Source organism: Cucurbita moschata, unplaced genomic scaffold (assembly GCF_002738365.1).
Source record: "Cucurbita moschata cultivar Rifu unplaced genomic scaffold, Cmos_1.0 Cmo_Scf00023, whole genome shotgun sequence".
NCBI classification, from domain to species: Eukaryota; Viridiplantae; Streptophyta; class Magnoliopsida; order Cucurbitales; family Cucurbitaceae; genus Cucurbita; species Cucurbita moschata.
In genome coordinates this window covers 1671405-1682446 of record NW_019268539.1, presented here as the reverse complement: position 1 = coordinate 1682446, position 11042 = coordinate 1671405, and the positions used below count along the sequence as shown (strand labels likewise).

Genomic DNA, 11042 nt, shown 5'->3' with positions numbered 1-11042 from the left:
TGTTGTTTTTTTTTTTTTTTTTTTTTTTTTTTGCAAATTATTCTTACTTGGTGTTATTCTGGCTAGAAACCAATTGAGGAATCAACTTTTTGCTGCACCCGAGAACTCTAGCACACCTGCGACTCTATTGTTAGATGCAATTGTTTTCTTATTACAACCCGAACTCCCATGGGTTTGTAAGATTGTTGGCTACTTTCTGGAAAGAAATGCATATGTGCTGATTAGGGATATCACTTTGGCGGGGAAGGTATATGTGTACTTCCTTTTTCTTCTACCTTGTGTAAATTTTTGCTTTGTGGTTTCACTTGCAAGTGATCTTTTGAGCTATTCTGTTTTGTCAGTATCGTCCTCTGCTGGTGTTTTCAGAGAACTAATTCACATTCAAGCTATTGCAGGAAACTGAAGATTCGCATCCCGGCAGTTCAGTGTCTTCTTTAGAACGTCTGCTTTCTCTTTTGAGTTCTCATGTTGGTGAGAAGCCATGCTGTTGCCCACGTGTTGATCCCAATTGGAGCTTCTCCTCCCAAATTCTTACTCTTCCTTTACTGTGGCAGACATTCCCTTACTTAAAGGAGGTAGGTTTCTTCCTAATTTATACCTGCAGATATTCCCTGACTTGGTGGAGTTCAAATCAGAAAGATTTTTCTTGTACTTTCCATGATTATTAAAAATTGGAAAGCTCTTTTGTGGGTGGGGTTACCTCCACCCCCTGCCTTTAGGCTGTCTTGCTTCTTATGGCTACAATATATCCAATTATAAGTTTCTATTGAAAAAATGTGTTTGATTGGACATTGCATTCACCAACTTTGCTTGATTTTATCCTCCTACTTAACAGATAATTTTGTTGAAATTTAGAGTTTGATTGGACTTTTGAACTTCTTTAAACTTTTTTAAGTACAAACTTGTTTTCCTTTTTTCCTTTTCTTACAAACTAGTGTACCTTTTATTTTATTTATTTATTTACTTACAAATTAGCGTACCTATTTTTAGGTTTTCGCTAGACGGGGGTTGATTGGACATTACATTCATCAGATGGCATCATGTGTTCAACATTACGCAAATGTACTCCCAAAGGATGTAACAGCTGACATTCCTGGCTATGCATGCCTTCTTGGAAATGTATTAGAAATTTCCAGAACTGCTCTATCTCAGCCTGACTGCTCATCCGAATTGGTAACTAGCTGATGTATATTACTTTTTTTTGAGCTCTTCTTTACACATTTAGCACCTCTATCTCTTTACCCAATTGATAAAGTTGCACGTGTCATCCTCCTCTTCTTGGGATATACTAACTGAAATTGATGTTTTTGACACAATCTAAGCTATCCCAACCTTTTATCGTGGCTTGTGATCACAAAATCCTTTCTCCCATGCTCATCCATCTGAAGTGAAGTAATGAATCCCATTAACCTTGCTGTTTGGATATAATGGTGTTACTGAGGGTCTAAAGATCACATTTTCTCTTTGAAGAGAAATAGAATATGCATGTACTTCATTCTTTTTTTTAATATGATTTATGCAAAAAAAGTTCTCTTTACAGATTTGTAGTGAGCAGTTATTGGTGCTCAAATCCTGTACACTCTAAGGATCCGTGGTAATTGAAATTATAATTTTAAGCCCATTTTTTATTTACTTGTTGTGGATAGGCAGTAGATCTTGCTTCCATCACAACATTCTTGTTGGAACTACTTCCTTCGATGAAATCACCTCTTAGAGATATGGAAGAGAGTATGTATTCACCGTTATCTTCATTTTGGTTTTAGGCTTTGGTTCATGAATTTTTTTTATCTAATTCATCAGTCTTTCCATATATGTGACCAATGATTTTTTGTATCTGTATGTTGTCAATAGGTGCTGCATTGGGTGACGACGATGTGGTCGTGTCTGATCAAGAAATAGAGCTACCACTAAATAAAAATGTTGAGAAGCAGATATGTGATGCTATTGATCCACGATTTCTCCTGCAGTTGGTATATCTTCTGGTCTCGTTCCTCGAAGGCAACATTTTAATTAATCAGAACATCTATATTTCTTTTAACAATATGGAATTGGTTTGTGCTTCCCAGGCAAATGCTTTATTTGGGCAGATTTCCCAAGTTAGTGGGCCTTATGATGGTCCTGATGATAAAGAGGTCAAAGCTGTTGGTACAGCATGTGCTTTTCTGCATGTCACTTTCAATACACTACCTCTGGAACAAATTATGACCGTTCTAGCATACAGAACAGAGTTAGTTCCAGTACTTTGGAATTTTATAAAAAAGTGCCATGAGAACCAAAAATGGTCGTCCTTTTCGGAGAAGTTGGCATATTTATCAGGAGATGCACCTGGTTGGCTATTACCTTTGGCTGTTTTCTGTCCTGTGTACAAGTAATATTACCTACTTTATTCCTGCTTATCTACTTTTTGAACTTTGTTTTGATCCCTGATCTGATGTTATGTGTGGTAATATTGTAAGATTTGGTATGTCCTGATTGTTTTTTTTTTATTATGGATCAGGCACATGTTGACAATAATTGACAATGAGGAGTTTTATGAGCAGGAGAAGCCACTATCATTAAAGGATATCAGATGTCTAATTATTATTTTGAGACAGGCAAGTTTTCTTGAAAGCCACCTTGTAACTACGTTGCTGCAATGCCGTGCTCAGTAGAGACTTCCTTAGCATGGGTGTTCAGATTTTTTCTTCTTCATTTGTGGATAAAAATAGTTCCTGCTTTAGATTTTGTTGAGAAAGAATTAGAAGGGGATACTTAGTTTAGGGTAGTCATATTTGTAATGTTGCCGTTTATTCTACTTTCTGCAGGCCCTATGGCAGCTTTTATGGGTGAGTCCTACAGCTCCTAGTAATTCTGCAAAACCTGCCGCTACTGCCCATGTTACTAAGAGGCACACCGTTGAATTCATTCAATACAGGGTTACAATTGTTGCCTCAGAGCTCCTGTCACAGGTATCAGTTATTTGAGTAGTGTATTTTCTGGTTGGCTGCTTTAAATTCTATATCCCCATTTGATACTTTATGATGCCATTCTATGTTATATGAGCACAAGAGATTTTCCAGACAGAGAAAGTCTTTTCTTCCTTCGTTTAGCTTCATTGAAATTTCTTGAGAAAGGCTTGTGCTTGTATCTTATTAATTTTCTCGTTTTGTTTGTCTACTAAGATTAAATGGCCTTATTGTAGTTGCAAGACTGGAACAATAGACGGCAATTTACACCCCCCAGTGACTTCCATGCTGATGCCGTGAATGATTATTTCATTTCTCAGGTAATTATTCTTGTTGAATATGCAGGTTTTAATGATCTGTTATCTGTCCCTCATTCTAATTATTTATTTGGCTTTTCACTCTTTGTAGGCCGTGATAGAAAATACCAGAGCACATGATATACTTAAGCAAGCTCCCTTTTTAGTACCGTTTACAAGCAGGGTTAAGATTTTCACTGTAAGCAAGCTGTTGTTTGATTTCTTTATCCACAATATATATTTCTTGGGTGAGTGAGTTTTAGAAATATTTAAGGTATTTTATTTATAGTTATTTTCCTAAAACCCATTTCAGTCACAACTAACAGCAGCTAGGCAAAGGAATGGATCTCATGCGGTGTTTGCTAGAAACCGGTTTAGAATTCGACGAGATCATATATTGGAGGATGCTTTTAGTCAGATGAGTGCATTGTCTGAAGATGATCTTCGAGGATCGGTAATTTCAGACTTTCAGCACTTATAGTTGCGACCTTACTTTTTTTTTTTTTTCTTTTTTTTTCACTTTTTCCTTGCCCTTGTGAAATAGCCCCTTCCCCCCTCCCTCTTTTTGATCTTTTATTTGTAGAGTTAGTTGTAATTGTTTATTTATCTGCCTCTGTTGGATCAATTGCTTCAGTTTTCTGCATGCAGATACGTGTGTCATTTGTTAATGAATTTGGAGTTGAGGAGGCTGGAATTGATGGTGGTGGTATTTTCAAAGATTTCATGGAGAACATTACACGGGCAGCCTTTGATGTGCAGTATGGTTTATTTAAGGTCATCATGACATTCTTTATTATTAGGATGGCTTTGTAATTGTTGCGGAGTCATTGGACAATATGAATTACGATAAGACTGCCATAGTTGTTTGAGATCACTTTTCAATATAAAAATTGGTTGTTCGAGATCTGTTTCTTAAAACTTAAGGAATACGTGAGCACATAGTGTTCAATTCTTCTAATTTGAGTAATTTTCTGCTTGGTAATCCAGGAAACAGCTGATCACTTGCTCTACCCCAATCCTGGTTCAGGAATGATACATGAGCAACATCTCCAATTTTTTCATTTCCTTGGAGTTCTTTTGGCTAAGGTATGGCTATAACGCCCAAGCATACATGCAGTTTACTTTGGTTGGATGTTGAAACATTAATGTATCGCCTGACAAGAATATAAATACAATTTAGTAGTTTAAAATCTGCGGTATTCTTACAGTGGAAAGTGTTCACCCACTTGATTGCATCCTGTGTTCTACATGCTTTTCTATTATAGAAGTTGCTGCTCAGTTCAATGGTTTTCCAATGCTTCGCGTTTTAAATCCTTCTTTAATTCTCATGCTTAGAAATCTTAAATCACATTAAGCGATTTCTGACAGGATGTTATTTTACCCTTCTTCCTGTAGGCAATGTTTGAAGGAATTCTTGTTGATATTCCTTTTGCAACATTCTTCTTGAGCAAGCTTAAACAGAAGTAAGGTTTTAGAAGACTTGCTGTTCTACTGTTTTGTATTTTATGCATTAATCCATTAATCGTAGTATTGACTATTGATGATGATTGCTATGGCTAGTTGCAAGTTATTAGACATGTTTAGGGTTCTAAAAATCTCTTTTTATTCTGGGTGCACTGCCCACTGATGAGGTCGTCAATTTAGGATGTTTGATGCTGCATTCATTTTCTCATTATGTCATAGGTCTTCATTTACAGAGTTACTCCATACTAGAATAAAGTCTGCTCTTGATTTCAGTCTCTGAGTTGTACATTGCTTTCTATATGATTTATTAGATTTTAATACTGCATGGTTTCCTGGTATAAAAACATGGAATTCTATTCCGTGTGGGGAAAATATGTTAATCTTTAACCAACATTGAATTTTTCCAATGCTTATCACCACAGGTACAACTATCTGAATGACTTGCCATCCTTGGACCCTGAATTGTATCGCCACCTTATTTTCTTAAAGGTATATATTCCCTTATATCACTTTTAGCTGATACCACATCCAATACATATCTAGAAAGATCAGGTGTGATCAGAGCTGTAACTACTTTTAAAGAACTCCCTCTCTGATCAATGATCTAGATCAAAATAGTATCCTGGTAGAATCTCATTCTCACTCCTTACCTTGAATTTGGGGATCTTCCCATCTGATTTTCTGGACACAGCATTTTGAAGGGGACATTTCTGAACTGGAGCTATATTTTGTTATTATAAACAATGAATATGGAGAGCAAACAGAAGAAGAGCTACTCCCTGGAGGAAAAAACCGTCGTGTCACAAGTGAAAATGTCATCACATTCATTCATCTTGTTGCCAATCATCGTTTAAACTTTCAGGTATTGCCGTAGTTTGTCTTTGGTTTATCCGAAGTGTCCTCCCTAGGCCCTTTTCTGATTTTGATAGAAAAAATGTCATCCACAGATAAGGCAGCAAAGTTCTCATTTCTTGAGAGGGTTTCAGCAACTTATACAGAAAGAATGGATCGATATGTTCAATGAACATGAATTCCAGGTACGATTCACTGAATTTAGGAATGTGGTTTGCATCAAAAGGTTGCTGCTGTATCATCTTTTGATGACCTGTTTATCATTGCACATCAACTTACTTCCTTTTTCCATTGAATCTTGAATCTTGCTTCTTTGAACAAGAACTATCTCCTCTTGGCTTTATACAAGCGTTGTCTCATTCATATTAGTATTTACAATACTTTTCTTGGGAAAATGTTAACTTGAGGAATGTCTTTTCGCCTAGAATGTACAATAAATTCTTGGTTAAGCACCAAGATTTGGATTTTTAGTCTACATAGTTCATATTTTTCTTAGTTTATGGGTAGGGGGACATTGGTTTTGATAATGTTGAGCTTTGACGTGAAACCCTTAATGAATTGAAGCAAGAACCTATAATGATTAGGAGGACTCTCGACCATTTCCTTTGATAGCCTGGTATTGGGAGCCCTGCTTCAACTTTCACCCAAAGCCAGAACCCTAGGATATCAAGGGTTTTGTCTATCGGGTTCACTTGAAGGTTCAATCACGTGACTTCTGATCACCTACAACTATCAAAAGCCTTGATGATTCGATACTAGTCTATTCACTAAGATTCAAGTTGATCACTCTCAAAGAGGTGTAAGGCTCATGACTAAAAGAAGTGTAAAGGCACAATTTTACAAATCATTAAAACCTGAAAAATATACAATGCAAACTAGACCATTTATAGCCCTAAATGGACTCTTTAGCTGCAGCAACTAAATTCCTTATGACGGCAAAAGATGAGGGAACAAAAGCCCTTATGACAGAAAAAAATAAGGAAAACATAAAAATAAGCCATAATTTAGTGCACATCATGGGCCAATTGCTAAATACTATCAAAGTTGTGTTGCTAGTCTTGTGGGTCCAAGATAATTCATTTCGATGCCCTTGACTGGTCTACTTCTTTTCAGCTTTTGATATCAGGTTCACTGGACGGCTTGGATGTGGATGACCTACGGACACATACTACTTATTCAAGTGGCTATCATAAAGTAAGTTCTGTTGAACCCCCCTTTCATATATATTTTTCTTTTCTTTTCTTTTCTATGTATGTGTTCTAAGAGAATTTTGAAATTTTGTAAGATTAGTAGGATTAATCTTTTTTTGAATGTAATAATTCATGATTGAAGATATTGAATATAACATGTGTTATATTCATGCAATCTGAATTATGATGACTCATTTAAATCTCATAATTGTGTATGAGGTTGGCGGGTCTCACTGGGTTAGTTTGAAGCTTTTGGAGCTGAGGGGATTGGGTATTGATAGCCTGAGATTACATAATGAAGTGCTGTTGACGAAGAAGTTTCTTGAGGGAGACTGATATGTTGTATAGGATTATTGTGAATAGGTGTGGTTTGCATCTGTTTGAGTGGGTAGTAGATTTTAGGGTTGAGGACTCTAATAAAAATCTCTGGTTGGCTATTGCTTCGGCTTTCCCCATGCCTTTTCAATTTGTGAAATCCTTTTTTGGGGAGGGCTCTTAGATCTCTTTGAGGAAGATTTTGAGTAGTCTCTTGCGGTTATAACACATCTCGAGTAAGAAGTTGCATTATGTGGCTTTTGCCTTATAAACCTTCGATTCTTCCTCTTCGTTATTCTCTTGCCGTCTTTCTAGAAGAGAGGCTCTAGAGGTGGTGGACCTTCTTTCTCTTCTCTGTGATTGAAGGGACATCATATTTTAGTTCTTTTGAAGCACTTTTCCTGCAGTTCGGTTTCTCTTCCATCTGCCTTTCAGGGGAAGAAACTATTTTTGAAGCAGGTTAGGGTGTGTGCTATCTTGTGGTATTTGTGGGGCGAGAGAAATAATAGAATCTTTAGAGGAAGAAAGAGTTCTTCTACAGATGTCTGGGACATTGCTAGATCATCGGTTTCTTTTTGTGCCCTGGTGTCCTCTTTTTGTAATTATGTGAACTCACATTTTACTTTACTTTATTTAGACTTCTCCTCTTTTGTTTTTTTTTTAAATCAAAGTTCTGTTCTTCTTAAATGAAAAATGACGGCTAGTTTCTTACAAATATATATATAGCTATAAACTGTTGGTTACTACTATTCGTACTTGTAGTCACATCTTATGTTTCTATGACAATGGCAACAAACCTTTAACTTGCATTATTTAGAAATCACTGCAGGGTCAGGCGCAACCATGATAAATAAAAAATCTCTCCTATTTTTTTTAATCATGTTTTTTTCTTTTGTTGAATTCTTATCAGGAACATTATGTCATTGAGATGTTTTGGGAAGTTATCAAAAGTTTCTCAGTGGTAAACCAAAAGAAATTTCTGAAGTGAGTCATTTTATTACACTAGCCATTGGTTACTTCTCGTTTCTAAAGAACAACCGGAATTTAGAAGTATAAAATTGGATCGTGCTTTTTCATCAGGTTTGTGACTGGTTGCTCTCGAGGACCACTTCTTGGCTTTAGATATCTTGAGCCATGTTTTTGCATACAAAGGTAATTGATGTTTTGTTTATTTTCTTCCTTTCTCTTGGTTAAAACTTGTGTCATCACAATTGTTATTTTTTTGTTTTGGTTTCCCGGGAAGGGGATAATCTTGTTCGTTCTTGAGCTTAATGTAAATTACCCTGCAAGTGAGGTGTCATGTGAAACTGTAACTCAGTAGGAGAGAAGGTACATTGTTGTCTAATGAGGACTTGTTAGGCATTCCTGTTCACACGTTGAAACTATATTCAGGCACATAGATTATCATGCATTGGAAAAAAAAAAAAACATTGCTATTTAATGTTCAATTTAATACCCACGGACACAAATATGTTGGTTGGTCAAGGATAGCTGTATCTGATTTATATTTCTTTGATCAAGATGGATGAGTTATTAATTTGACACTAGTTTCTTATTTCTATTTCAGGGCTGCTGGTAATGCAAATGAAGAAGCTCTTGATCGCTTACCTACATCAGCGACTTGTATGAATCTTTTGAAGCTTCCACCCTATAGAAGGTGCGTCAATATAATTCTTCGTTATCTTGTTGAACTGAAAAAAATGAAATGTCATCCTTCAGTTTTTATGAATCTTGTTTTTGTGATGCAAGCAATCAGATATTAGGAAACAACACACTATAAAAAGAGATGTGGGCAGTATGAGAAAAATGTCACTTGTTAAGAAACTAAAAGGTGTAGCCTAGTGTTTGTCTTGTACGTTAAATTGTTGAAAAAATTTAATCTTTTCTCTAAAAAAATAATCAAATAGAAATTGTTGCAAAAAATATTTTCATGCTAGATTTTGGTGTCTTGTACGTTATCTGACCAAAACTGCTTTGGTTCTAGTTGGAACCGGTTCAGTTTGTCAGAACTGTCCGATGTGATTTTTATTAAAACACAAAATAAAGAATAGTGGTCGAGTTGGCTTTAAATTTAGGCTTGTATTCTCAAGGTCACGAGCTTGATTCACGGGTCTGCATCATTTTTATTCATATATCATAATGCCTTTGTCCAGCCAGCTTATCAGCCCAATTGGCATTGGCCTAACAGCCCCATTCCCTAGACCCAACACCTGCAGTGTAAATGGTTTGAACTGAACGACAAACCACAGATTGAACCGACCGAACTGTCGATTAATCAGTTTGAGGCGGTTCAGTTATGTACCTATGGCTGTTCGGTTAAGTTTTCTACTATTCTATATATATATATTTGGTAGCTAAAGTTGAAAGAACTTTTGTTGACTCTGATTTGTGAACTGCAATGCAGCAAGGAGCAACTGGCAAACAAATTGATGTATGCCATAAATGCAGATGCCGGTTTTGATCTAAGCTAATGTTAAATGGTACCTGCTCAATACTCCTTCTCTTCCCTGCTTCGTTCTTTGCATTAGAAGGAAATATATCTATATAGCTTCTATGTAGAGAGCAAGTTGGAGGACTGGATAAGCTACAAGAAGGGGGAACCTTTTAAGTGCAAATGTTCTAATGCCAGAGGGAATATAGATTGAGCGAGCATAGATCGGATTCTTGAAAACCCATTTCGGGCCAGTGCCGATTTAGTTTCACTGGTTTTGGTTGAAAAATGCGTAAAAAAATAGAAAAATACGGCCAGAGATTGGGGGTGCCAAGCCAGTTATGACCGATGAAATAAGGTTTTGTACAAAAATTGGTGTTAGGGTTGTTTGGAATGTCTGTCAAGTTTGATAGAGAGAGTAGGGTTGGTAGGGGATCTTAGGAATTCTATGAATACACTGTTGACTGAAATGAGTGTACATAATAATATATTTTAAATTTATGCTCTTTCTTATTTATTGTATATTTTTGTCCTCAAATCTTGCGGACAAATAAAGTCTCCAATCATTGCGGTTTTACTTGTACATTCTTGCATTATTGAAAACAAAGAGAAGACCTGTAGAGCTTTTCATTTCATGCTTGTAGTAGATTCATACTTTCTTCTTCCTTTCTACTCTTCTTCCTATGGTTCCATGTTATCCCACACGTTTTGTCTCCCCGAGAGCTTCTTTTAGCTTAGCTTTTAGTTTAGATGTTCATTTAATATGTGGAGTTGGGACTTTATAGACCTACCCTAAACAAGCAAGAAATTCCTAAACGAGGTGTGACAGTGAGTGAGGGGGATTTTTTCCTACCCCAATCTTGTTCGTTTGATTTGTGCTGGAGATGGATGATGAAAAATTATGATGTCCCGCTCAAATTCTGGCTTGGTCTTACTTTTTATATATATGTTTATTTTAAGCATATTTTTGCTTATAAAATATTATTTTTTAATGGAAATTATCAGGAAATGAAAATTATTCCTTAGATTATTTTTGGAAAATATATATATATACAAATTGTGAAAACCTTAGGGAGAATTGTTTTTTTTTGCAAATTTCTTGCTTCGTTGTATGCAAAATATTAATGGAAATTGAAATAGGTGAGGGGAGGAACAAGGTGGCTCTTGTGTTGACATATATAATGGTCATAAGGTGGTGTCTAGTTTGGTTATGGGGTTGGATTTATATATTTATTATAATTTAATACAAAGCTTAGAATTGATTTGGTTGATATTTGTAACAAACCCAAAGTACAATGTTTAGTAAATATGGTAAAAGACCAAAATGAGAAAAGAAACATTTTTGAACGTCCCAATGACGTTAATTTGAGAACAAACAAAAACAAAAAACTCAAACAGACAGACTCAGACCAAAACATCCCAATGACGCTAATTTGAGAACAAAAAAAACCAAGAAGACTCGAGAAAGTGAAACTACTTCGAAGTGTTATGTGTTAGATTGAATGGCACGATGACCTCATGTATTTATAGATGTGTATAATGAAAATTA

General features: G+C 35.9%; 1 protein-coding gene across 2 annotated transcripts in view; it reads left to right on the top strand.

Annotated features, from left to right (window-relative positions):
* LOC111459968 (E3 ubiquitin-protein ligase UPL6) overlaps positions 1 to 10015 on the top strand; it is a 13788-nt gene extending 3773 nt beyond the window's left edge. For both annotated transcript variants that reach the window (XM_023103040.1, XM_023103041.1), the window contains exons 5-26: positions 67 to 247; positions 396 to 575; positions 991 to 1173; positions 1647 to 1728; positions 1852 to 1970; positions 2067 to 2368; positions 2498 to 2594; positions 2805 to 2948; positions 3182 to 3265; positions 3354 to 3440; positions 3555 to 3695; positions 3890 to 4015; positions 4229 to 4327; positions 4637 to 4704; positions 5128 to 5194; positions 5397 to 5567; positions 5653 to 5742; positions 6671 to 6751; positions 7973 to 8046; positions 8143 to 8214; positions 8630 to 8719; positions 9467 to 10015. In XM_023103040.1, coding sequence (XP_022958808.1) covers positions 67 to 247; positions 396 to 575; positions 991 to 1173; positions 1647 to 1728; positions 1852 to 1970; positions 2067 to 2368; positions 2498 to 2594; positions 2805 to 2948; positions 3182 to 3265; positions 3354 to 3440; positions 3555 to 3695; positions 3890 to 4015; positions 4229 to 4327; positions 4637 to 4704; positions 5128 to 5194; positions 5397 to 5567; positions 5653 to 5742; positions 6671 to 6751; positions 7973 to 8046; positions 8143 to 8214; positions 8630 to 8719; positions 9467 to 9533 — 2605 coding nt within the window. In that variant the 3' untranslated portion in view covers positions 9534 to 10015. The remainder of the gene's footprint in view (positions 1 to 66; positions 248 to 395; positions 576 to 990; positions 1174 to 1646; positions 1729 to 1851; positions 1971 to 2066; positions 2369 to 2497; positions 2595 to 2804; positions 2949 to 3181; positions 3266 to 3353; positions 3441 to 3554; positions 3696 to 3889; positions 4016 to 4228; positions 4328 to 4636; positions 4705 to 5127; positions 5195 to 5396; positions 5568 to 5652; positions 5743 to 6670; positions 6752 to 7972; positions 8047 to 8142; positions 8215 to 8629; positions 8720 to 9466) is intronic.
* Positions 10016 to 11042: the final 1027 nt, after the last annotated feature.